The sequence below is a fragment of the Takifugu flavidus genome, chromosome 6, assembly GCF_003711565.1.
Source record: "Takifugu flavidus isolate HTHZ2018 chromosome 6, ASM371156v2, whole genome shotgun sequence".
Taxonomy (NCBI): Eukaryota; Metazoa; Chordata; class Actinopteri; order Tetraodontiformes; family Tetraodontidae; genus Takifugu; species Takifugu flavidus.
This window is the reverse complement of record NC_079525.1, coordinates 604,426-632,258: the sequence shown is the minus strand read 5'-3', so window position 1 is coordinate 632,258 and position 27,833 is coordinate 604,426. Positions and strand designations below refer to the sequence as shown.

Genomic DNA, 27,833 nt, shown 5'->3' with positions numbered 1-27,833 from the left:
GATATTCGGTGGACTGGTCTGAAAACTTTATCCTATCAATGTGTATCCTCAGCAAGTCTAAAATGTCTTCACCAAATGCATTTTCTGCTGCTACTATCATTATTAAAGCAATGATATGAGATCAAACAGTCAATGTTCTAAAGCATCCACGCCATAACTCAGCCCGTATATTTAGCTCGGGGTTTCTTCTTCACTATAAGAGCAACGGAGCTCCGAGTGATCGAGGCTGTGATGTTTATGTTTTGATATTTATGGCAAGGGCTTGGGGCCAAAAAGAGTGTGAAAAGGGTTGGGTGCTTTTCATTTTGACACTAACATAGTGTGCAGTCACGGAGAGGCTCACCAACCATGCATAAACCAACAGACGCATACATACTGCTGCAGGCGCGGGGGTAAAGAAGCAAAATGATGATGACAGTCTTCATATAACGCGTTGTTGAGAACGAAGCCGGAGGGGGGCATAAAGACGGTGGGCTTTACGCACAGGCCAAAGCAGAACGTGATAGATGGTGAGCTGGAAGTCACCGCGAGCGCAGGCGTAATGTCAGGACGTGGGTGCAACACAGGCAGGGGCCAAAGAAAGGAAACGAGGGAGATGAGACAGAAAACGGGAACACGGAATATGCTGAGCGATAAAAACGCTGTTGGCTGAGAGGGTATAAAGAAGGACGGTTGGTGCAGAAGTCAACATTAAGAGACTGTTAAAAGTGCTTGAACTGAATTTTAAATACTTTTCGCGGCCAAAACGCGGGGATGGAGCAAATGTCCCGCGTGTAAAGGATGGACATAAGAGATAAAGTTTAAGCGTAAGAGGTGGAAGGTGACACGTCACATCCATCCATGAGTGGTGACTTTCGTCACTGCTAGTAAAGCAGGAGAATGAGCCCGAAATGACGCAGGACCCCCCCTCCAAGGCTGGATGACGAAGCGGCATCATGCAAGAGGATTCAGCTGACAGGTGGTCGGTTGTCATCATCATCATCATCATCATCATCATCATCATCATCATCATCATCATCAGCATCATCAGCATCAGCAGCAGCAGCTTCACGGTCTGGAGACGTTGGATATTTTATATAGAGCAGAAAGGGAGGGGAGAGGAGGCGCAATAGGAAGTCACTTCTGAGGAGAGAGAGAGAGAAAGAGAGAGAGAGGGACGCAGATAGAAGAAGGAGGAGGACGCACCAGCGGTCTGACTGAGCTGCAAGTTTGACATGAGCAGGAACTCCTGCTCCACCGCTGTCATGGAGCCCCGGAAACGCTCTGGATCTGTCCTGATTGGAGTTTACCTGTGGGCGACGTTCTGCTCTCAAGGTGGGTCACTAACAGGAGGTTCCTTTCCTGGAGCATGTGAGGATGCAAAGAATGCACAAAAAAGTGTTTTTTTTAGCTCCGTGATTATGTTTAGCAATAATTTAAGCTAAATAAATGACAGTTTCTGTGAACGTGCCGGGGCTGGCTCACATATCCTGCACGTGAGTTGTGATCATCTGGCCCAGAATGCGCGGCAAAGGTGCCCCAGTGTTGATACAAAGCCTTTTGGGGCTGATTATCCCTTCGGTGTAATCCCCTGACAGTGAAGGATTGTTTATTGCGTGACTTTAGCGGAGTTGGGGGGAGCGTTAAACCACTGTAATATGTGTGAATCCTCTGCTGCTTCTGCCCTACTGTTGGACAATATTTACTCCTGCAGGAGGAAGGAACACGGATAAAAGACACAGGTATATTTGCTGCAACCTCATTCATTTCATTGTTGTTGAGGGTCAGACGTGGCGGCGTTTACAGCTGCAACAGACCTCCGTTTTAACAAAAAAACTGTCGATGAACCCCCCCCGACCTTCAAAACTTGTTTTCCACTCACATCTGGGCCCCTCCAAGGTCTCATAAATCTAAAGTGAAACAGAATCTTGGTGATTTTATTTCATTTATTTGATTACGCCTGGGTTTACCAGCTCTGTGCGGCGCAGTGATGCCGAGGGGCCACATCACACAAATAAAGCAGATGTTGTCCGTGTAATCACTGGATACCAACACATGGGGGGGGGGACAACGAGACAAAATGACTGGAGAATTTATTTATCACTATTGCACCTTTCATGTGTCCTTGGGTGTTGGAGGAGCAAAATTAAGAAACCCTCAACACCAATAAACAACAGTGGCAGGAAAAGCTCCCCTTTAACAGGAAGAAACCTTGAGGAGGACCAGGCTCAGGGAGGGGGGGGGGAGACCTGCTGATGGCAGTGGCAGAGAGCTGGGAGAAAAGGGGGGAGGACAGGTAGATGAGAGACGAGGCAAAAATCATGCAAATGCATTAATTACAAGCTGTCAGTAGAAGAGTTGAGTGGGTCAGAGGGGTCAGAGGTCGGCAGGTCAGCGCACAGCGATGAAGTCGGTGATACTTGTTGAATGTTGAACGGGGGGCGCTGGTTCTTAGGAGGGGGGGCTCACTGGCTGAGTTGAAATGTCCTTAGCTGTGAATGTGAGTGTGAATGTCCATCTTGATGTGTGAGCCCTGCCATGAGCTGCAGGTGCGTCCAGGCTGTGACGGGCAGCTCTGACAGGCTGCTGCCCCCTGCTGGTGACACTGTGACAGGTCGTTGGATGGATGCTTTCAAACACAATCCAAGTTTTATTCCTCCCTGAACAAGTCTGACATTCTGTTTGAGCAGACCGCTGCAAAACATTTTGAAAAATGTATCAGTTCTTTCCATCTCGGGAGTCTTTTCTCCATCAAAATCCCTCCAATTTTAAATCCTGTCTGAAACTTTCGTGACACTGTCCTCCTGTCTCGCCCTCAAGCCTTTTGTTTTGACGGGCACATCTTTAAAGCTTTAAAATGGGCCAGACTGACATTAAAAAAAACATTCCCACATGACAGATTTAAGAATTTATTGTATTACAGCTGTTTTCTACCATCGTGCAGCGTCCCTTTGGGTTATGTTGGCTCACTCTTAAAGAACTGTGCTAACAACAGGATAAGCATTGATCGAGATTACATCCCAGAGGTTGGAATAACTGAGCTACTTTCAGTCCGAATGATGTACAAGCTAGTACAACAAATGCTGACCTGGAAATACTCTTTTCAAACCTGTGACATTGGTTAGTTACGCAGGTTCAACAGGGAAAATGAGACCAAGTCTATAGAAATAATTTTGAAGCAAAGGAACATTTTCAAGGTGAGCAGGCGTGTTTCTACTGCGGCAATAAAAGAAACCCTGTTCCCTCGACCATGTAAGTGAGCTTTAATGACCAAGCATGTTATGAGGCCCCCAGTGGGCTCTGAAATGGAAATATCAGAGGACACTAATGCAGTGAAGGAGATATATGACCACCTCTGAGGCTCTGCGTCCGTCAGTACGTTCAGCGAATCTATGGAGGTTGAAGATCTGCGAGCGCTGGATTTATGGCGGGGAAAAACAACCGTTACATCAGAGTAGCGAGCAGATAGGGCTGGCACGTTTGCATATGTAAATCAGGAAACTGAAACCACGCGGCGCAATATTGCGGAATTTTCATAAGAATTTATTCAAACAAGATGGATGAGGATGTTTACATGGAACTGAGGACTTTTAATGTTTTATGGCGTCTAGTGAGTGTACGCAGCTGTTAGAAACTCTAAAGAAAGGCTACGGGAGTCTGGGTCCACCTGAGGCATCAGACAAACTCATTCCCAGGAATTACAATTACCAGGGATTTATTTGTCCGGACTGTGGATGTGTTTTCACCGCACCTCAAAATTCTGGAAACTTCAAATCAGGCTGCTGGAAGGTTGGGGGAGTGGTTCTTATAACCTCCCTCAGGTTTTCTCAAGTCCTCATGAATGTTGCTTGTTGGTCAGGGTTCTGAGATGTTCTGTCCTCAGAATGAGTCCAAAACCAACACAGAACCAACACAGAACATACAACAGTTGACGTTCGATTTGCCCCAATTCCACATTAAATACGTTCATTTTCAACTCTTTGTAATTTCTTTTCTTCACAGCTAAATTCGAATTCTTATGTTGCTCATTTTCTGCCCTCCGTATTCTTGTTTGGATCCGTCCCAGGCGGCCACGGCGGCCCGTTCCAGAGGAAGCTGTACCACGACCTGATGGTCAATTACAACCGTCTTGAAAGACCCGTCCTCAACGACTCCGCGCCAATCGTGGTGGAACTCGGCTTCACGCTGCGACAAATCATTGATGTGGTGAGTGTGTGTGTGTGTGTGGTGTGTGTGTGTGGTGTGTGTGTGTGTGTGTGTGTGTGTGTGTGTGGAAAGATTCATGGCAGATAAAAAGGTAGAAAACTGTTTTGTTATTATTTGGGTGTTTTCATGTTTAAAGATTTAGTTTGATTATGGGATGTTTCCCCCAGCCACACTATTTCACATGTTTGCTGTAGCTCCTCTGAACTGAAACTGTAATTTTGCCTGTGGAGGAACTCAACCAAGTGAGAAGATTTGTCTTTGGAGGTGGAAGCCGTTTCTCCTCTCAGACCTTTGGGGCCTCAGTAACACTGTGGTCGTTCTTTTTATTTTTTTACAATTCAAGGTTGTCAATTGAGAGATAATTATTAGATTACATCAAATCAAATGGTTATTGCACACGGGGGACATAATAATGGTAAATGATGTACAAATGACGGCTTTTGTTCTAATATTGTTGCCAACTCATTCAGTAGGTTGAGGAATTTTAAAGTATTTGAAAAACAATCAAAATGGTCTGAATTTACTTATAGAATCACTCCCAATATTCCATTCATTTTGTAACCATATAACTTTTAATAACAATACTCATTGCTATAGAAACATCGGTGCTCTTGATTCTTGGAAAATCTCTGCAACGCCTCACTTCCTGTCTCACAGTTCCGTCCTTTTTTCTAGCAGTGAATCTTTATTCTTACATATAAATAAAACATTCCTTGAAATGGGCTGTTTTTGCCGTGCCCGACCCAACACATGCCGAGTCCTTTTTGACTCAGCGTGGCCACATTCATCCCTCTTTTTCCCACATCAGATCTTCCAACCAACGCTCCCGCGGCTTCGCCAGCTTTTCTGTCACATCTCATCACGTCTTCAGTGCCTTGTTGACCCCTTTCCCCAACTGGACTACCTATCCTGTCTCCTACCACCTCGCCACCCTCAGATCATTCATCCAAAAAAGCTGGAGCAGACACCTCTTCCTGTCCCTGAGTCAGCCCTGTCACAAGATGTACGCGTCCTCCCGCCGCCACATGGCCGAGAGCCTTACAGCACAAGTTCCACAATCTTTTATTGATGTTGCCAAGTATACTGTGCACACAGAGCAGCATTTATATTTATCTTCAGTGCAATGACACATTAGAAGTTAGGTCCTTTTCAACATAAAGCCATAAGACCAGTTTTGCATCTTAGAGAACAGCGTTATATAAAAAGTGTCACCTGTGTCATTTACAGTATTTCTGTTAAATACAATCAGTGGGGTCACATGACCCAGTAATGTCCGAATTATTGCACTTTATAAAGTGCACGTATACGTGCAAGCTCGACTGATATCAAAGCTTCAAAAGCTGAGCTCAGATAATGAGGCAATGAAAGTCAATGTGGACGGTTCTACCAACCAGCGAGGCGGGAACGTGGCAATAGAACTCTGCAGGGAGGTGAAACAACACCAACAAAATGGTCCGATATATGAGTGAACTGAAAAGGTGCACATGGACACCTGTAGTAGTGAAGACAACATGATGAAAGAATAAGTGAATTACGCTGGGATGGAGACAGGACTCCACCAGTGTAGCTCATCTAAACCGTGCATGTTAATGTAGTAATTGTAAGCATTCTCCATCCATAATAGATAAGATGGCAACAACCTGTGAACTAATGCTTACTGGGCTATTATGAATAATGTAGTGTGTGTGTGTGTGTGTGTCTGTGTGGGTGTGTGTGTCTGTGTGGGTGTGTGATTCCCTCCATCTGCTCTTGAATAACCCTTTAACCAGGAATCTAGGGCAAATTGATGTCCACTGAGTGGGTTCATCACTATGAATAATGACAGGCACATCACTGCTCACCTTCCCAGGTGGGGGTGGGGTGTGTGTGTGTGTGTGTGTGTGTGGGGGGGGGGGTGGCCATTTTGTGCTGTATGTTACTTAATAAAGTATATCTGTTAAATTACTAAACAGGCTACAGAACTAGGCTGGCTACAGTACTTGCAAAAGGTACAACGTGGCCACCTTAGCTTGGACGTGCTTGTGTGTGAAGGTTTTTTCTTCCAGCCATCACACAGAAATCTTTTGTTTGAGCAGCGGTTGCCTGATGCATGCCGCAGTGCCGCAGGGCGCCCCTGTCCACGTAATCGGGCAGGACATTTTACTGAGAGGGAAAATGTTTTCCACCTTCCACAGGTGAAGTCCAGGCATCTGCCAGCAGCAAAAAGCCCCTCAAACCACACTTGGAAATGGAGAAGAACAGAGGTAGAATAGGATATGTTGCCTCTATCAGTACTACACATATCCTGATACAAACATAGAAGGTTTAACTACGGAAAACAACAATCAATAGGAATCTTTCACAAACGGTGGTCATGCACAAGATCTCAGAAACTACGACAGCCGGGTTTCTGAGTAAACATGAGAAGCTAATGTGAAAGTAATTTGCAGCATTTGAATGAGCACACAGAACAGCAGTGCTGCAGCCAGAGAGGAATCTGATCCACGGGGAGGGCGGGGGAGGTCGGGGGAGGTCAGGGGCAGTGGCAGAAGGCTCTATATCCAACCAGCGTCTCCTCTTGAAACAAGTAATAAGGTTTGTGCTGCGTCTGTGTGTCGATGCAGAGCAGCTGAGCGTCCGTCTCTGTATGTGCTCAGCCACTCGGACACAAAGGCATCCAGATATGGAGATATGGATGTTAGAGCTACAGAGAAGCTGGCACAAAGAGAATCCCACTGATACATATACATTATGTATGGGTGTAAATATATATTGTTCTGTGCTGTGGATGTGAGAAGATCCACTGTAATATCTGGTTATTTCAGCTCTGCACCAGCTCATAAACACACCAGATACAACAATAATAATACAGCAGCATGATTTATTTCCCTCGATCTAAGTATCCATCACTCCCTTGATATCCTGTCTCAAAAATCAATCAGAGCAGATTTAGGAGGAGATTAGTGGGTCTAGTGGGGGTGACGAGGTTTAAAGTGCAGCGAAGTGAAATCTCACAGAGAAATGGCACGAAGCAGAAGGTCAGGGGGAGAGGTGGGGTGAAATAGAATTACACACTCACACACTCACACACACATTGTGTTCTGAGAAGCACCCAAAAAAGGTGCGTTTGTTCCAGTAGCAGGGAAGGGAGGTTGTTTATCCTGTTTAGATGAGATGGAGACGGAGCACTGAGGAGGTGGGTTTCAAGAGGAGGAAGGATAAAAGAGGGTGAGAGTTGTTCCAGGTGGTGGTGATGGTGCTGAGGTCGGTTATTTACAGTTGAGGGGGAAAGAAAAAAGTTCTACACTCAATCTCCAAGGTTGCTTCCTGTCAAAGGGAGATTTCCTCGGCTGCTGGAGCACCAGGCTCATGGTTTCTGTAAAGTATGAATATACCAGCGGCAATACAAATAAAGTTGAATTGAATTTAAATGAAGAATGTTCTGGAACGGAGCTACACCAACAGGAAGCCTCAGTGGTAAATGGTTTGTTCCAGGAACGGCGCGTGAAATAATCTCGATTTCAAGAGCCTAAACAAACAGATAACAGATAACAGGCGGATGGGACGTCCTGCGAGTAGCAACACCCAAAGTTTGAGTGCTTTTAATGTCATTTAATGTTTCTACGTCCTCGTCATCTTGTTCTTTGGGCTCTTTCTCTTCTGCTCTCCTCCAGGATGAGAAGAACCAAGTGCTGATCACGAATGCCTGGCTGCAGCTGGTAGGTCCCCCCCCCCCCAACACTTCACGTCTGCTTTACCAGTTCATTGTCGTGTTGTGTATTTTTGGAAAGGCCGTCGCGTTGTTTGTGACCTGTGGCTTCTGTCATCCACATTTTCACTCTGAAGTGACTGGAGAGCACAGGCTGCGCTCCGAGAAAAATGTTCAACTTTTGAATAAAAAAGAGTTTCTTTTGAGCACGATGACACTTGAGTGTCTCTCCAGGGCCGTGTGACACGGTGAAACACAACCTGGAGACAGGACAGACGACAATGCTTGGATGTGACTGAAGTCTTCCTGAAGTGGAGCCTTTAGGTCAGGGATGTGTGCTCGTGCACTGGTATGTTAATAATACCATGAAACAATATTAAGCATCAGCTCAAATCACAGCAGATTCATCTATCGACGCAGCTGCAAGACGTTTCTGGCACCTTGGCAGGTGTGAGCGTCGTTTTAAACTTGTTGTTTATGTCCAGAGTTGCCCGAAATGTGTGTGAGGGTGGAGGTGGTAATCCCTGAGTGACAGCGGGACACAGTGGGGCAATAAACGTCAGTTACACTTCAGAAATGCTCCTCTGTGGGTAGGAAAAACCAACAGCCATAGCAGAATTCACTATTAACGCCTTTTCCCCTGCTAAATCTGTGCTGCCACAGTGCCCATGAGCAAGGCACATGCACTTGTTGAATGTTCTCCTATACTAATGAGGGTAAATAACTCCCCTGGCATTATTGTGGTCAAGGAGGCCCAAATACAAGGGTGATGCTTTGACATTTCTTCGTGCATTTATTAAGTGCACAGTTTGAACACAAGCATCCCATCGGTATAGATTGGACATGAAGAATTGTTTGAAGTATTGTTCTTCAAAAACCGTGTTTACATTTGCAGTTTCTTCTATTGAGGAGACCACAGGTGGTTTTCTGCTCATCTGAAGGTCACCAGGTGAATGCGAAGATCCCCGCTGATGGTCTGCTGTTGAATTTATTACCTTTCTAAATATAGTTTCGGCAAACGTAGTGTAAAACAAGCGTGATCCTCCAGCTGGACCGGAGAGGATGAATTTCACAGCCTCTTTAAAAGAACCAAATTGTCTCCAATTAGTGCCACTTTCTTAAATTTCTCTTATGTAACTCCAAAGTCTATTCTTAGCCGGCCGCCTCATCCAAAGTTGCAAAGCTGGAACAATTCCTGTTCCTGTGAGCTGTGCAACAAACCCCAAACAGGAAGGCGACACCAGCAGCAAACCAACGAGGTCCACGAACACATTGATGAGGCGTTCAGCTGCCCGGGAGGAGACGTACGCCAGCGGTGCTTTGGGATGCTTCGTGGGCGGGGTTTAGCAATACACACGACGGCCAGCGGCTTGGTTCTGGGGGCGCTCTCATCGTGTATGTGGATGAACACAAACACACAAGCAGATGCCTCCAAGACCTGTGGCGACACTGGGGCCGTGTTTGCTCCCCTGAGAGTGCGCCCTGAGGCCGTAACGTCTGGGCGCCTAAATATGTCAGATCCCCAGTATGTACGGTACAAGACTGGAGGACCAGTTCCTTCTGTAAATACCTGCAGAGATCACATATGGGTTGTAATGAATTTTAAAAAGCCTCATGTGTGATGGGGGATTTAAGTTAGCCCTCCCCTAATATGGACCAGGCTCATGCGGGAGCTGGTGGGTCAGCGACACTGGTCGTTGTTACCGCAGCGCTTGAGTGGCCTCAGGCTCCATTCTGTTCACCCAGGGGGGGGGGCTAACAAATAACAGAGCTGAATGAGCGCTTGATTAAGGTTTCGGGTTTTGAAAATCATCAATGGAGGCAGGAAGATGGTTTGGAGGGGTGGACGTGGGACCAAAACTGGAATAAAAGCTGGATGAGAGGAATAGAGAGGGCTTGGATACAGACTGATTGGCTGAAAGGCTAAATTGCAGTCATCAGTGCTGCTAGCATGGATAGAGAGGCTTCCTAACTGAAATTACTCTTCATTTGCTGGGACATCAGCCTGGTGAGGGAATGTGGGCTTGATTAGCCAGGGAAATCATCGTCATCATCATTTTAACTCAAACATTTATGCACATCCATTTAAGTTCTCCTAACTGTTGTGCTTCTGTCTTGCTCTGTGCTTTGCTACAGTACTGGACAGACATTTATCTGTCATGGAATCCAGAGAGCTTCCCCGGGGTTCAGAACCTGCGCTTCCCGTCCAGTCTCATATGGATGCCTGATATCCTCCTCTACAACAGGTTGGATACATCTCATTTTCCACTATCATGTATGCTTCACTTATCTTTCTGCCAGTGAGAGGGTTTGGGTGATTTTATATATCATGGTCCATCTGAAGCAGGTGGGTGGTCCACTAGAGCCTGTTGATGCCAAGTCAATACATAGAATCCATAATACCAAAACACTTTGCCGCCAACTAGTGGCCGAACGGCAAATGACAGACGGGCCAGAATGTCTCCAAATATTCCGAGTGCTTTACAGGAACACTGCCAGCAAAAGCAATATCAGTATCAATAAAAAAGTGTATAGTTACTATTATGAACCCTGTGTTGGGGTAGAAAGACCTTAAAAAGAGAACCCAAAATGCCTCACAGCCTTGCAGCGTGTAATTATTAAATCAGAGTTAGACAGGGGTGCTTGATGTTCACTTTAATCCACGGAATGTGTCAGTCTTTTCATTTCATTCTTTCAAGTCTCCCAGCTCATTTCTTAACTGTCACACATGGACAGACATTTTAAATTTATCTGGGCTGAACTCATCCAATAACATGGTGAAATGAAACCCAGTAGCTACAGAGACGGTGGAACGTATTCCTCAGATTAAACCTCACTACTCTCCACTTTAATGGCTGAACAGATTCTCCTTTAGAGGAAATCAACTCTAACTTCTAACGAGCTTTGAAAACAAGGAAACGATAACGCTCAGAACCTCCAACAAGGTTTAGAAGGTTTCATCTGATCCTTTTGCTTGTTATGGTTTCAGTAAAGAGCAGACATGAATAAAGCTGAAATATTGAATATGTTCTTTTTTTATTTTTATTTTAAAACTGGGTGTGTTACGGTCTGAGTGGCGAGTGTGTGGATCTGTGATCTGGCGTTTTAAATCTTGGTTTTCGAGGCTGTTATTCAGGGGTTATATCAGAGACATAGAGCGAAACTCATCCAACAGAGATGCTGCAGAACATGAAGTCTGTTTTAGTATTGAGGCTCAGTAATCAGAGATGATCTTGATAGTAAGAGTTCTAATGCAGTAACGCACCGAATCTGACATCTTTCAGAATGCAGGCTGGAAAGATTGCGGTAATTTTTCATTTTTTTTACAGCTACAAAGCACAAAGGAGTGTAAAATACGATCTTTTATACTAATTCCCACTTGAAAATGAGGTCATTGAAGTAAAGAAAGTTTAGCTGAAGCAGAATCAGCATTGACTAGTAGCCAAAGAGTGTTTAAGGTTGGTTCTGTGGGACATTTGAGCCGTAGACTCAGATCATGACGAATCAAGTCCGTTTTAAGGATACATCCCTATAAATGAGGAAATATTAATCATTGTTTTCTATCCGCGTGTTTGTTTTCATCGAGCGAACATGTGAAATAGCTGAAATCCCACTGAGATTCCACGATTCCTCGCGGCCTCATCTGTTCCACCTGGAACGCGACCTTTCAGAATGCGTCCTACATACTTGGTGATGTGTTCAAAATGTGATTACAGCATCAATAAGACTCCTCTGATGTGTTCTGTATTCACCTGATAAACAACACGCGGCTCAAGAGAGGGAAATTCGTAACACACCTCCTCTATTGTGGTATTTGGGAAAGCAATTTAATGGATTTAAAATAGAATGTGGAGATCTTCAGGACCGGTGAATCTGAATTAAATCCCGAGGCTAAATGCTAATTCGTCTCGTTAACTATTCATTTGTGTGTCGTGACTCCAGTAGCCACTTTTCATTTCTGTTTTGGAAAAGTTTGGGTTCTCCTGGGATCAGCCCAGCGCCGTTGGCTGAATTTATGTTTCGCCTAATTTGATTTTGGTACAAACCCAAATTAAAAAAACCCTAAAACCTCATGTCCGCTCCCAACTTTATTAAATTGCTCCATTTTCAGGATGTAACCCGCACATATATTCCCATTAAATACACAAATGAGCAATATTAAAATTTGCTTCCATAGACTCTGATCTGCTTCTAATCCCCACGTCTACGCGTTATCCTGACGTCCTCCTCTCTTCCCCCCCTGCAGTGCCGATGAGAGGTTTGACGCCACCTTCCACACCAACGTGCTGGTGAACGCTACCGGAGTCTGCCAGTACATCCCACCAGGTTATCATCACAGTCTCACCCATTCAGTGTCCCTTTAAGAAGGTTGATCTCTGCATCATTTTAGTCCCCACAGAGCAAATGAAACGTGCGTTTTTGGTGTCGGCCCATGAAGCTGCAGTGCAAACGTGAAAGACATCAATTGTCCGCAGGCATCCTGAAGAGCACCTGTTATATTGACGTGCGCTGGTTTCCATTCGATGTGCAGAGGTGCGATCTGAAGTTTGGCTCCTGGACTCACAACGGCTGGCTGCTGGACCTACAAATGATGGACGTGGACATCTCTACCTACATACCCAACGGGGAGTGGGACCTTGTAGGTGAGAGGACGTGAAAGGTCAGCTCAAAAATCATGCGAGTGGAGTCGGAGGATCCAGGAACCTTGTCAAACATCCACCCCGATACGCTGTTGGGTTTCTAGACAGCAGCCTGTTCTCCACTTAATCTGGGCGCCTGCTGATCAAACGCACTGGCTGGCTGCAGCGTTGTTAGCGTGAGAAGACCGACAAAAAAGTTTGTTTTTAAATGCCGATTTCTCTATCATATACTTTAAAAAAACCTCCTTTACATTATGGATTGTGGACATTTGGTAAAAGGGAAGTTTGCTGAATGGTGAGAAAGACAAAACACTCACTAGTAAGATCTCTAACTCTATTTGTTAAAGATGTAGAAAATGACTAAAATGATAATAGTGGCTATTTCAGCCTTGTGATTGACAAAAACGTGCATGTCATTCATTGTGAATGATTAGAATATTAATAATATACATTTCAGTGTGGTCACTGAACAGATTAAAAGCGGAAAAATATAAATTGACAGTTAAATTACGATCCAAGAAAAATCTGTATACAATACTGAAATCCTTTAGAGTTAAAAAAGAAATATATCTACAAGCTGCAAAGAAGAATTTGCCTATACAACCAGTTTGAATCATTCCGTGTATTATTTAAAAATATGTCATTCATCAAACCACAAGGCCGTCAGAGAAGAGCAAAGACCAATGCACCCGTGATTTGGGCCATACTTGTACATTATAAATCTCTTACAAGGCCTTTGTAAATATTCAGGCAGGAAGTTGTATTTGTTAATCTGGCCTCTCACTCCAGCATCTGACGTCCTCCACAGGTGTGCCAGCGAAGCGGAATGAGCTGTACTACGACTGCTGTAAAGAACCCTACCCCGATGTGACGTTCACTGTCACCATACGCCGCAGGACGCTTTATTATGGCCTCAACCTGCTCATTCCCTGTGTGCTCATATCTGGTCTGGCGCTGCTGGTCTTCCTGCTTCCTGCTGACTCTGGGGAGAAGATTTCACTGGGTAGAGATTCAGCTCACACACACACACACACACACACACACACACACACACACACACACACACACACACACACACACACACACAGATAATTCACGATTAGAATCACATGTTCAGACAAAAGTCTCTCTCAGCTCACAAGGATCAGACGTGGTCGCTAACCCATTTATTTTTCATTGCTCTATGCTAATGTTGACATTATGGCCGTGGATTAGCATTCATGTCGGATTTTACTCATTAGCAATTGAATCAAAGCTCCTATATAAATGCAGGCGATAACTCAGACCTGAAAATGCCAGTTTGTGTGAAAATGTCACCGCCGGTGAGACGAACACACAGATGTAAGAATTCCCTCCAGGCTCAGAGCTGCTGAAAATGATGACCGAATATCTTTTCTTTGTTTTTAATCCTGGTTTTCTAATGGTCGTTTTCTCCAGGCATCACCGTGCTGCTGTCACTAACAGTCTTCATGTTGCTGGTAGCAGAGATCATGCCCGCCACTTCAGACTCAGTTCCTCTAATTGGTAAGAACCCTTTTCTTTCTTTTTTCGGGGGTTTTAAGGCTGTAACTGTTGTCACTCAATGAAATGGCTTTAAAAGTGTGAATGAAAATAAAAAACAAGTTAGGATAGCAATCAGCCACGTTATGCTGTGTGCTGACATCTCGTCACCTTAATGTTTAATACATATGGACATTTTTCAGGGTATAAATTGGTCCCTACCAGCAGCCAATTTGTTCGTTTTAGACGGACGAAAGCAAAACCACTTCACTGATAAAAAGGGTTTGGGCACAATCCAGGGCCCCTGCAGTGCGCACGTCAAAGTGTCTGTGAATAGACATGGAAGCATAAAATACCTCTGGAATTAGCCTGATTTGTTATTCTTAACGAGCACAATTACTGTAGCAGATGGGCTCATTGCATGAAGTCGCGCTGATAAGAAACAATGTATCCAATCATGAGATGGGAGGGGACACAGCTGAGGATCATCTGGCAACCCAGCACATCCAAGCCCGCTAACATCTCAGCCCTTGGATGCAGCTCCATCTTTACAGGATAGAAACGGCCCATAAGTGCTTTTGGCTGAAGGTGCTTTTGCAGAACATTTTTGTAATTGTCTTCATGTTCTTGCTTCTGTTTAGCTCAGTACTTCGCTAGCACCATGATGATCGTTGGCCTGTCTGTGGTCGTCACGGTCCTTGTGCTTCAGTTCCACCACCACGATCCACATGGCGGGAAGATGCCTAAATGGGTATGTGTACTGTCAACATCCGCTAGATACAGGTGAAAAGGCAAAACAGTGCAGTGCACAGGGATCTGGAAGCTAGGACAAACGCACCCCTGTTAAGTATTTCCTGTGTTTAGCATAGTTTTGGATCAAAATGGGATTCGGTTTGGAAACATGATGCAAAAAGGCCAATCCCATCAGAAGGCAGATTGGTTTTGTGCCTCATCCTGTTCCATTGTGTTTCAAGGTCAACCCAGTCAACATGCAACCACACACCCACATTTCCCCACAGAAATCCCTGATGAACGAAGACACGAGTGGCTTTTTTTAATACCCTCAGGTGGCCAGATGTCATAAATTGCTTGAAATATAAAGAGTTGCGAGGATGGCAGATCTGGTTCAAGATTGTCGTCTTTTATTTTAGGTCACATACCCACAAATATTTAATTAAAAGCATCTCATGGTGACATACTTATCTAAAATCATTATGTCTATAATTAACTCAGATATTTAAAACAAATACCTGTGTTAATTATAGACACGATCAGGAAAAATCAATAAGGTTAAACACCTTATGTGTTATATGAGCAATTGGATCTAAAAATATGAACCAAATGACAGACGCAGGTGCTCAGCAGGGTGCTGCAGTGGTTGCTGATGTCACCTCTTGGATTGTGGTTTTGGTCCCCAGGAGGCTGCTTGACTTTGACATAATATGCATTTATATATATGCAGCTTTGGTGTCCCCCTCAATCACTGCAGTTAATAAACGTCCTGTTTAATGTCTCGCCCCAGGTTGAGATGAAACACCTGCCCAGGTGACCTATCTTCCATGAGCTTTCCTGTTTTCTGCTTCTTGCCCTCCAGGTTCGGGTTGTTTTACTCAACTGGTGCGCTTGGTTCCTCCGCATGAAGAAACCGGGCGAGGATAAACAAGCTGTGGCTTCCAGTCGGCCTCCTGACCACAAACACTCTCACCCCCCTCCCCACGCCAGTGCCAGCACCATCCAGGTGGCCACTATCCCGGGACAGGCTCCAGCCCCGACAGCCAATGGGAACATGAACCTGTACTTCAGCTACCACGCGATGGCCTTAGATAACCCCACCCCCCCAGCGTCCTCTGACCCAAGCGTCATCCGCTCGGAACAGACACGTCAGCTTCCGGAAATTTCCCAGATCCTCGAGGAAGTGCAATACATAGCCAGGCGCTTCCGGGAGCAGGACGAGGGCGAGGCCATCTGCAGCGAGTGGAAGTTTGCGGCGGCGGTGGTGGATCGGCTGTGCCTGGTGGCCTTCTCCCTTTTCTCCATCATCTGCACCTTCACCATCCTCATGTCCGCTCCCAACTTTATCGAAGCCGTGTTCAAAGATTTCACCTAAGCTGACCTTTGCCCTCTGTTAGCTCCACGAGACTGCCGGCTGCGTCCCCGTGAAAGTTGCAGGACTGTTGTGATTCCTTATGTTGCCAAATGGGAGCGCAAGACTCCTTCCAGTGGTCGTTATCTATGTTGCCCTCTTCTTTTACCATCCGGATCTTCTAGAACCAACGTTATGTCCCGAGCAGTCACATTCAGAAGCCTTCGCTTTCAGTGTTATTCTTGCAATGTAGTTTTTTTGTACATAAATTTACACCGAATTGAAGTTGATACATTTTTAATATGTTGGTGAGAGGGCGTGGCCTGTGAAGCCGCAGCACTGTGTAATCCCTTCTGGAGTTTAATAGTTCCGATCCGAGGCAACTGGACCTCTTTAGACCTGTTTAGAGAGGTTTCACTTCTCACCTGGAAGACCTGAATCTTCTTCTTCTTTCCGCTGGTTGATATTCTTGCTGTTAGCTTAAGCCAGCGAGCACCAGCGGACTGTGCAGACATGTAGCGATACAAACAGCTGCTGATGATGTGAGATGAAGCAGGGTCGCTGACCCGGGCTGGTTGTTCTGCTGCACAGCGGGTGGTCACGGCTGCTCCACAAACAGAGGCGATACCTCAGGAGTCAGGAGGCTTTTGTAGATATGTTGTGAGATAACGGGATTTTTACTTTTCTTTTCTTTTCTTCATAACTTTAAGATTTTCACACTCATTTTTTAATGGTAAAAGACGTTCCATATGGATGCTAAATAGCAGACATGCATGTGAAACTATGGGACACTGAGATATACAGATAAGAAGGGGCTTGACCTTATGACATTTCTCTTCAGTCTTGCGTTTTGTCACTCTTGCTTTGTGCCTCTGCTCACTGTGACTCGTATTTGTGGAACATTTGCTACCTGTAAATGCAGTTTTGAGAGAAATAAAGGAGAAATGTGAACACTTGCACCATTTGACTGGCTGCCATGCTGCCATTTTCATAAACCACATTTACTCAGCAGCCACTTTTGCTGATTCTTACTGATGCATGATAGAATATCTGCACATCCTGTGTCCACATATTACTGCGTGACTAACACTGAACCAAAAATTAGTCCCTTTAGCCATGTGTCAGCTGCATTTAGAATCACCTGGTACCCCTGTGTTGGGTGTATTCCGAGCTCCCTTTTCCCTGAATGCTTTATGGTAGAGTGGCTACATTGGTGCCGGCATATAGGCGGGAATGTTTATGTCGGCCTTTGAAGCTAAAACGCATCCAAGAACGTTTCAGCTGTTCAGAGATGCTGAGAAATTGAACTGCACACCTGCTGAGACCTTGGGCATGTTCCACATCTCAGGTGTGGCACAATAACGCCACCTGCCAGGACCGGAAGAGGCCCAGAACCAGGCGGTCCAAGTTTATTCCTTGATGTTAGTTATAAATCTAATGGGTCTGTTGGACCCATCTGTTTCAACCCCGTTCTTTCAGATTTAATCCATAGAGATGAAGATGCGTGTTCATCTATGTGTGATGGCAGACCCCTGTTAATCTGGGAGTAATCTGGTAGAGTGGTCGGGGTGTGTAGTATTATACCCTCCTCCAATTCAATGCCTTCCACTCTTTTTAAAAAACACATTTTATCCTAATAAAATGGTTTTAAAGGGCTGTATTCAGTGGAACTAAATATGTTCAAGAACTCCAGCCAGAAAATAATCCATAATCAAATATCTAAAGCCCCAATTGAATAAAAGCCACACTGTTGTGTTTATGATAGCATGATCCCTTCAATAGCCTTGCAGTGATTCTAATTTGCATGATGGATATTTTTAACAAATCATTAAGACTCTGCTTGTGCTGAATTTCCAAATCAAATTTTGGCTGAATTTCATTCCTGGCAAAGATGCTGAAAGGAACCTGGACCCTCTCACTTGTCTTCCTCTTCTCTGACCTCTCTGACTGTAAGTTGCTTTGGACAAAAGCATTAATTAAATCACCTAAATGTAAATATTTTTCATCCCACACACCTTGTGTGAGGCTGAAGCACACCTGTAGGCAGGAAGCAACAATGACACTCTTCCTGGAGAGGCCACGCAGCTGAACGGGCAACCGTGTCATCGCTATTGTTCGCTCTGCATCGCTGTTGTGGCTCATTCGGCACACTGAAGACATGCTGCTGCTGCTGAAGGAAGCTTGGAGGGAAAAGGAATCGAGACATCCAGAGAGATTTAGGGTGACCGTGTGTGACCCAGCAGCAAGGCAGAGACTGGGAGAGATTTCATTATTGCATCGTTCCAGCTTTACTGTGCTGGTGCTCCAGATATAACAAGCCTGGGTGTGTCTTATAGGACTAGGAACGTTCCATTCCCACCAGCCATTTCTCTAGCTGAGCCAACACAGGCTACACTGATTGGCTTTATGGACCACTGGACCTTTTCCAGAGTGAGGCCAAGGTGTGCCAGCTCAAACAGACAGAAACAAGCTCCAAGTGATCAGAACTCCAGCCGTGGCTTCACACAGATGCTGGAAATGTGTGGGATTACCTGAAAATGGAAAAAATATATTTCAATATTCCTCCACCGTGTCTTTTCCTGAGGCATAAATACATAAACCAAAAGAAGACAAACAATTGTCTAAAAACTGTGACCAAATTAACATGCACTTCTTCTTTTGGCTATAAAGAGAGAAGAGGGAGAAAGATGATGGGGAAAAGAAACTATGGAGGGGTATGGGGGGGTGTTAGGCTCCAGGGTTTGGGGTGTGGAGACAATCAGGGGTTCCTGCATCAGCTACTCCAAACGTCTCCAAAGGAAACTGAATAACCAGCTTAGATCTGAAACAGACTCTCTGAGTAAGACGTAATAGACTCATGAAACTGAAATTTGAACGAAGACACGTCTTTCTGCCCCACGGCTACAGAGGGCCCGGGGTTAACATCACTACGGCAACGTTGAGAAAGAACAGGCGATTATAGATCAATGAATCACGACAAACTTTCAGTCCTATCGATGCAGAAATACAGACAGCAAAGGTGTCACACAGTCTACAAGCTTCTGACTGACTAACTGGGTCAGACAGAAGCAGCAGAGCCACTCAGCAGGTCTCTACGCTCACGTTGAGGTAAGACGACGACATGAAGGTGAGACATAACATGGCAGATAGCAGACACGCCCCGCTGAAGCCGCTCAGCAGCTGCAGGCCTGGGAACGCTGGCAGATGGTTTTCTGCTCCACACTCGCAGAAGAAAAGCTGCTCCCACAATCGGAGAGACAAATCCGTGCTTGGTTTGGGGCCAAATTCTTACGCTCAAAGAGTGCGCAGCCCTGGCGCCCATGGACCGTGAGAAGGGCCGCGTTAGCAATGCGCACCAACAAGCTGTTTACAGATGTTCAAATGGAGCTCCTGGGGAAAGAAACCCCCTCCCAGAAGTGAAACGTGAGGGAGAATCCATCACATTTGGGGCTGCTTCGCTGCATCTGTACAGGAAAGGCCTCCTTGTGCCTGCTACACTGGGATCATGGCTGAGGAACTCAGCTCCAAGGATTCCATGGCCACAGTTTGATTCCATTCTCTGCTGCCCGGCGTGCTGCTGTGCATGGGAGCATCTGCTCCGACAGACGGCTCACTGAGTCGAATAAACACCGGAGCGCAGATGCCGAACCATGTGAAAGTGCGTTGCCCTGATTCTCTGAAGTCAGCACACGTTTGCTTCACATGAGGATAAAGGAAAATGAGAATGTGGAAGCTCTCGGGTTGGTTTCCAGGTCTGTTTCCTCTACGTGGCTGCTCACCGTTTATAGATGCGACCTTCAACACTGCGGCGTGAACGGTTTGAGGCCCCAATGTGACCCTCGCGCGCACTAGAGGCACACGAGCGTGAAGGTGAGGTCCTTTAATAGCTGTCTTCATGACTGCCTGTCCTAACGTCTGTGGTCTTTCCCGTGTGGACAAGAGCAAGTCAAGATGATTCTTTCATAGTTTGCTAAGATGTTGATAGATTTGTATCGTTGGGGGATGATTGACTTTGAGGTTCACGTTCCCTTTGTTTTTTTAAGCAGTTGTCTCTTCATAAGGATGAGTTTCTGGAAGCTCCTCAGCTCCTCTCGGAAGAGACGAGACGAGTCAAAAAGAGTTATTGATGTCCTTGAAAATGTGAGGAGAATAGTGATAAAAACGTCAAGAGAAGAAGATACAGTCGTGAAGCATTAGGAAGGGAAGCGCGTGTGATTGATGCGGGAGAGGAGAGAGTAGACAGGTGAGTAGGGTTTAAAAAAGACAGGAGGGTGTCGTTAGCATGATGAGTTCTGCCTTCTCAGCTCTTGAAACTTATATTATATATTATTGCCTGGCATTAGCGTTGTTGCCTCACAGCAAGTGCATCTTGGGTTCGAATCCCCCCCATTCTTCCCTCAGGCTACTGAAGCCTCCTCCCACTGTCCATAGACAGGAACTTTGGGGATATTGGAACTGGCTCTTCTAAATTCACATGAATGAGAGCACGAATGGTTGTCAAGGTCAGGCAGCTTTGGTCGCTCATTCAAGCTTTATTACGTTACAGCTCAAACCCTCGAACGGTGGAGTGTTTCTCGACATTTAGGACCTCGTGGTGAGATGGAGATCCCCTCTTCAGGGTCTCTTCTTCCTGGACTTCACATCTTCATCAGGCAGACTTTCTTCTCAACCCCAACCTGCAGTGAAACACTGATCAATGAATGTTACTTTCTTCCATTAAAAAAGGCGTTGAAAAGGATCCAAATGTAACAGGAAGAGTCACAAAAACACACAGAAGTACTATAACTATACTGAAACTATACTTAATATGACTGTGGTGATATGAGGGCTATGTAGAAGCACAAATGGTGCAAAAGTTCAAGATCTTGGCCTCAGTCATTTTAAAATATTTCCTTTTAAAAAAAAAAAACCCCACATAATATAGACAATAAGTGCAGCGAATTGTGGAGAGCAACTCAAGTGTGTGTGTGTGTGTGTGTGTGAGTGTGTGTGTGTGTGTGTGTGTGTGTGTGTGTGTGTGTGTGTGTGTGTGTGTGTGTGCAGGAGGAGCAGCTTTAAACACTCTTTTTGGTGTGGAGGAAAACTGCAGCATGTGAGTTCATGTCCAAATGCATTTTAATTCGAGGTTTTCCACCCTCTCGAGCCACGATCGGTTTCAACAACACGGGTGTGAAATGGCCTGAAAGAAGTGACCTCACGTGTGTCACAGTGGAGACGATCGGAGAATCCCAGAGACTGAAGGCGCGGCGAGACTAAACTAGAGTGGGCAGCAAATCTACGCTTAAACGGCCGTAAATCTCAGCTGAATGCGAAATCCTTCACCTCCTGGGAAAACTCATTCTAACCCTAACCCTGATTGGAAAGAAACGAGGTGCAGTGACAGAGCAGAAAGAAGATGAAAACTAAGGCTCAACATAGTGTGTTGCAGTAGATGAAATAAGATAAAGATAAAATAAGTTCTTAATACGCATCACGATGCAGGACGGGCTCGTCAGCCAATGCTTGCCTCACTGCGAGGAAGAAATCGTAAAAACATAATTATATCTACTCTGAAAGTGCTGTTCAGGTTTAGAGAAAAGAGAATGTCAATATTAGAGCGGAAAGACAAAGAGAAGACATTGAAAAGCTAAGGGGAGACGATGCCCTCTCCATTCTGAGCAGCAAGAGCTCCCATTTAAATGCATGATACAGAAGAAGCCTGGGCCATGTGCTAAGATCACGTCCTCACCTTTGAGAAGTAATTGATCCGTGTCTGGATATAGAGTCTCCATTTGAGTTCAGTCAATTATAATAAAGCGTGTTTCTTCTGAAAGCGCGATCGCTCAGTGTGGTGAGAGGTGATTAATGATGAATATAAATTGGATTAAAAACAGGACTATGGCTCTGTAAAAGGATTCAAAGAAGGGAAAATGCAAGAAACTAAAAGAATGGAAATGTGGATAAAACTTTAACTTTGGGCTTAATGAAAACTATTAGCCTGTTTTCAATCATTCACCCATGCAACTGAACCAGCATTCAAAAAAAGGTTAAGTAATTAGAAATGAACACGTTATTAAAACGTTCTTACAAAGAGTATTGGTGTAAACTACACTGCAAATATTTAGATTTGAAGCTATAGAATTATCTTGTTGAATGTAACCCAAAGATGATTTTCAGAAAACATTTTTAAGAAAGAAGGAAAGAGTAAAGGCTGAAATCTAGTAATGATTTAATAAACTTCAGCTGTTCTAAAACCTGTGTGGAATTTATTGGCGAGGTCGGAAGTGATGCTGAGTTCCTCGTCAATACCTCCCTCTAGTGGCAATAAAGTGTAGCTACAGCCAGAGAGAAAATACACTCAAGACCTTTGGAGGGAGAGAGCCTCTATATTCAATTCAGGGGAAATTAGATTTTAACATTATTTTGTTCTCATTAAGTCCTTCCTCCATCCCATTAATACCAGTTTGTAATATGAGCACATGAGGTCACTGTTCAACTGTGCAAATGGTTCCCCCAGGAGATTCTATTTAATCTAGGTTTGTATAGTCTGGATCACTTCTCAAACATGCAAAGAAAAATCTATAAACTGCATCAAATCAACTTATTCCCAACGAAGAAGTTCCCCGGGACGTCATCAGTGACCAGCAGCATCCTCGTTGATAATCCCAGAATAAGAGACATTCACCTGCGTTCATTAAAGATGAGTCTCCTGAATCATCAGCCAAACATCATTTTAGGTTCCTTAAACAAAAGGCCGCATCATTTATCCTTAGCTTCACTCTTCCTCTCAGTCTGCTGCCATGACGCTACCCTGCGATGACGACATCGAGAAGCCCCCAGCTGCGGTATACAAACGGGGCGGGGCTCAACGTGGGCGGGGCTCAACCATTCGAGCCCGCCCCCACACTCGCACACATTGAGCCGTAGAAGAAGTAAAGCAGTAGAGCGAAGAAGAAGAAGTTGTTTACATATGTCGATATGAAGGTAAGCAAGTCTTTCATTTTTGGTTCTCCTGTTCTATTTTAGCATTTGTGATTGAAGGATAAGGGCGCAAGTGGCATGATAAAGCAATTTAATTTTATGAGAAAGCAATTTAATTTTATGATAAAGCAATTTTACACCAGCTGGTAGTAGATGGACTTCGATGGTTTTGGTACATTTGCTGTGTTGGTGGAGGAAAACATTGCTGGTGTTTTTGTCTTTCCGGTGCCTAATTGCCATGCCTTTAACCTATATTAACCTATATATTCATATGTAGAGACACATCAGCGTGCTCGCTGACGGTGACATTCCAACAGCCAAGAAATTCAGTGGACTTTTCCACTGTCCGTACTGTAAGTACAAGGGTGCAAAATATATAATCGACTACCATATCAAAGGACACTCTTCAGTCAAACACAGAGGTGCTTATCGTCCACATTACTCATTTCTTTTGTACATTATCTGTATGTTTTTAAAGTGAGCGGTTTATTTCTTTCATTTGTCTCTTTCAGAATTCACAGTGATCAAGTGTGGCTTAAGTTGCCGTAGCGTATCACATTTTCATTGCTGCTATTGTGCAGCAACAATAGTCAACAGATCGCAGTTTGTCAAGCATTTAGCCTTCCATCAGGAGCAGGAGCACGCTGTAGCTGATGTGGAGCACCCAGAGGGCCCCGTGAAGCATCCCGTGGCTCCTATGAAGCATCCTGAAGCTCCTATGGAGCATCCTGAAGCTCCTATGGAGCATCCTGAAGCTCCTATGGAGCATCCTGAAGCTCCTATGGAGCATACTGAAGCTCCTATGGAGCTACCTGAGGTCCCTGTGGTGCATCCCGAGGCTCCACCAGAGCACCCACAGACCCCCATAGAGCATGCACAGGTCCTGGGAAAGTACTCAGAGATCCCTCAAACATCACCAGCATGCCACACTATACAGTTAAATCCGAGTAAATTCTTAATCACTTGTCCTCACTGCCGAGTGAAACTATACAAAAAGAACTTCAAGACACACTGCAAGAGGAAACACACATTTCACTTTGAGACAGTGTCCAAAGACAGATTTTTGAACTGCGAGTGTGTGGATGCCACAAATGGTGTGTTTGCAGTCGAGGAATCGTTCTGTGGTTCAGGAACACCCATTCATGTAGTAAAGAACAGCAGGGGGGCGACGCAGAAGGTAATGTGTGAAGTGGAGCAGTGTCGTCTCAACAGTGACCTGGCTCTAAGGAGTGGGATGCTGCTTTATGAGTGCCACCATATTGGCTCTTTATTCTACTGCCCATGTCCTCACAATCAAATTGTCACACTGACAGAAGGGACATTAGAAACAATGGTGGAGAATAAATGGTTTGGTGAGGAGTCCAAGGCCAGTCTGCTGCGTTGTCAACAAAAGGCAGATGAGGTGGGCGTGCCCCTGTCTGTGCAGCTGACTGTTGGGGGGCCGCCATCACATATACACATCTCTGTTTATGAGCCAATTATTACGTACTACAGTAGGCTGGGAAGAGTGATTGTATCCTATGACACACAAGAGAACAGCTGGCATTGTCCCTGCTGTGTAGAAAGACAGCCATGCAAACACAAAGGTGTTGCCAAATGGCATCTCTTTGCCACAAAGAGGGAGCTTTTTCAGAAGGCGAGGTGCCCGGAGACAACCAACCCACCCCGGAACGCCACCGCTGGAAATCCAAGTGAATGTAAAGAAGACGCTTATCCACCAGACGATAAAACTATAGGGAGGATGCTGAACTATCTGCTCACCAATAAAACGCTCCCAGCAGAACTACCTCAGGCTCTCATCGAGCTGTCAAGGGGGGGAAAAACACAGGAGAGCTTTCCCAAGCACCTGATCCCGAAGGAAACCAACTGTGCGGAATGTGAATACAGGCTGAGTGACCAACAGCTGATCACGTCAGAGGGGAAGATCCTGACAAGCACGGGCGTGGTGGAAGGTTGGTACCACCACGGTCCTTTCTGTCCTGTAAGTGAGCTCATCTTCAATGACATGCAGGCGATGACCATGTTTGGGCTGTTTTTAGGGATATCGACGTACAGGAGGTCGTGTCTGAACTGTGGCCTGATGTACAGGTATCAGGAGTGGGAGGATGGCTTCCATAACTTTGACGACCACATACTCCTGTCGCTGCACTTGTGCCTGATATTTAGGAACGCTTTACAGGTGACAGCATGTCATTCAAAAGGGCTTGTTCTACATTACGCAGGAGTTTGCTCAAAAAAGGATGACGTTAAGTCGTTATTGAGCATTCCTGTAAAACAACAAGTGTGACTTACGTTTTGAAATAACAGGTTGCTCCCGTTTCTGATCATTTTTTCAGACAGGTGTGGAGATCAGTAAAATCATCCAAATCATCGAGGCAACAGAGGGGGTGTCCTTTCCACCAGAGGAGAGGGTTCTTCAGGCCTACCTTCACTTCGAGGCCCTTAGCAACCACGACTACACGTATAGTTGTGTATCATGTGGATACAGCCCAGCTGTTGTTGTCATGGATGTTCACAAGAACGGCGTCTTTGATGTGCCGGGTGAGTTGACAGGTCATTCAAACGTGAACATAATCGTAACCCTGCATAGTTATTTTGTTGTTTTCAATTTAAAAAGTTGTGCAATGAACGACCAGCTATTCATTTACCAGTGTGCGACCTCCAAAGCGCTCCCGAGGACTACGATGGTCGCGTGGACATTGTCACTTTTTGGGGTGCCGTGGCCACAGAAATGATCAGTCACGGTTTCATTGCGTGTAAGTGATTTTAAAACAAACGAGCAGTTGGAACGAGTGATATTGAGAGTGAAAACTATCCATGTCTGATGGTCACATCTGCTCACCAAGCTGGTCGGAAGAACCCTTTTGTTGTGCCGCTCAGCTACCACCACTGGTCCCCGTGGATCGGCTCGCACACCAGACGGTCAAATTTAGTCTTGAACACCGAGTTTGAAAAAAATAAACTCCCCGGCGGTTCAGAGGAAGATGAGCCCGTTGATGAAGAGCGGCTGACTGATGCGCTTGGGAACCTGAAGGTGAATTAGTTGATGCAAAATCCACTGACTAAAAACACACCTAGGCTTTGTTAGCAATATGATCATTGACAGCATTGAGCTTAATGTTTGTCTACAACAGGTAGAGGAAGTCAGGACACTGTGCGAACAGTGTGGCGTGGATAACCACGGCTCCAAGATGGAGCTCGTGGTCAGGCTGTGGAAGAAGATGTCAAATAGAGCCATCTACAACAAACTGTTGGAGAAGGTGTGGGGGGCCTCCGGTAAGTGACACAGTGGTTAGTTAGGGTAGTTAAAGGTGGTTTTACCTCAATACATTCCCTTGTGTTGCAATTGTGACAGCATCTTTTCGTAGCTATACAGGTTCAACATAAATGCTAAAAATGTCAATATAATCTTATTCATGCTCAGATGTTCTCTGTTGTCTTCCAGGTAATTGGGCTGTGATCACGTGTCCATGTGGGATTGTGTATTCGTTGAAATTCAACCTTAGAACAGAGAGTCCGCGTGACTTTGTTGATCTTTTACTATCATGGAAACACTTCCCCAACGTAACGGTCTGTGACTATGCGGGCGCTCTGGCTCTGCACGCCAACCGCAGGCAGCCTGGAATCTTTGGGCTTTTCCAAGGAAGGTTACTGGATCCGACCCCACAGAACATCAAGCAGGTCTCAGACGGCAGCGTTCATGTAAACTTGCCTTGGCTGAAGAGTCCTAAGATGCCGTCTGACACGGACGGCCACCCACTCACTGGGTGCTCGCAGCATTTGTCCTTGAACGGCACGAGCGGGGCCCAAATGGACCTTCTGAGACAGCTGGAGCTCGTGCCCGAGCTGGTGGGTTCTGTCAGCAGCCGGCGTGTGGAGCAGCTGTTTTTGTGGGTGAGAGAAAAGAACAACTCTCTGAAGACGATGACGCCCTCAACGCATTTATTTCTACAAAGAAATCTTCTTCACCACCACAATATGGAAAAGAACAAAAGCGCCGTGGAGCGGTACAGCGAGATTGTGCCTGCGGACGTGGAGATGCAGTGGGACGACCATGGGCGGCTGGTCTTGGGTATGCTCTTCTTTTACTTGATGTTTGTGCCCATTTACTGTCTTGATCCACTTTAGACATGTTTACATTTTTCCATAGGTCATTCCCTTTTTCCTGGGAAGCCAAGCAGACGAAACGGAAAAGTGCATCAGGCTCCAGCCAAGAAGAGCCTCAAGGGTGTGAGTCTTCGCTAGGCTTTATACACGGCCTAGTGATCTGATCTGATCACTCAGATGATCAAAGACCCACATTAAGACCTTTTCTTTGTCTTCCACCAGCTGCAGTCGCAGATCTTGGATGAGACCGAGAGTCCGGCCGAGCACGTAGCCGTGGCGGGCAACACCAAGCTGACTCGCTCGGGAGTTTTGAGCCAACTCCATCATTCTGCCTGTGCTCGTCCCCGGACACCAGATCCTCTCTGTAAATACATTCCCGTTTTTCTTTGTTTGATTCAGCCCATTTTAAAAACGGAATCCTTCCATATTCAGCTTCAACTGCGTTCTGGGCGTTTCTGCGTGCAGATGCTGAACTTTTGTGTGCTTGTTCTTCCTCTTTGTCCAGACACTTTGCTCTTATCCTCTCCTCTGGACCCGGGAGGACGCTTGGCGTGAATGATCGGCTGGTTGGATACGTTTTCACCTGCTGACTCTCTACTGGATGTCTCTCTGTTACGCACTGAAAGGAATAAAAAACCAAACATTTCTGAGCTGCGTTTCTGTCTGAATA

At 45.4% G+C, this 27,833-nt stretch overlaps 2 protein-coding genes and 1 long non-coding RNA gene across 3 annotated transcripts; 2 read left to right on the top strand and 1 right to left on the bottom strand.

Moving 5' to 3' along the window:
• Positions 1–1,087: 1,087 nt before the first annotated feature.
• Positions 1,088–17,055, top strand: LOC130527735 (neuronal acetylcholine receptor subunit alpha-7-like). The gene is made up of 10 exons (XM_057036450.1): positions 1,088–1,314; positions 4,046–4,185; positions 7,839–7,883; positions 10,010–10,119; positions 12,120–12,199; positions 12,349–12,516; positions 13,322–13,516; positions 13,951–14,037; positions 14,655–14,764; positions 15,608–17,055. Exons 1-10 carry the CDS (start codon positions 1,215–1,217, stop codon positions 16,118–16,120), a joined length of 1,548 nt encoding a protein of 515 aa, XP_056892430.1. The 5' UTR covers positions 1,088–1,214; the 3' UTR covers positions 16,121–17,055.
• Positions 17,056–20,608: 3,553 nt separating this feature from the next.
• LOC130527660 (uncharacterized) lies at positions 20,609–22,909 on the bottom strand. Its single transcript, XR_008951092.1, has 2 exons — positions 22,761–22,909; positions 20,609–20,772 (listed from the first exon to the last, which is right to left on the bottom strand). It is a non-coding gene; the product is annotated as an uncharacterized LOC130527660 (long non-coding RNA).
• Positions 22,910–22,953: 44 nt separating this feature from the next.
• LOC130527698 (uncharacterized) lies at positions 22,954–27,813 on the top strand. The gene is made up of 12 exons (XM_057036396.1): positions 22,954–23,059; positions 23,334–23,478; positions 23,569–25,008; positions 25,096–25,235; positions 25,393–25,597; positions 25,708–25,812; positions 25,903–26,090; positions 26,191–26,332; positions 26,502–27,128; positions 27,207–27,286; positions 27,386–27,527; positions 27,669–27,813. The coding sequence occupies exons 1-12, from the start codon at positions 23,054–23,056 to the stop codon at positions 27,716–27,718; spliced, it is 3,270 nt and encodes a 1,089-aa protein (XP_056892376.1). The 5' UTR covers positions 22,954–23,053; the 3' UTR covers positions 27,719–27,813.
• The last annotated feature ends 20 nt before the right edge of the window (positions 27,814–27,833 follow it).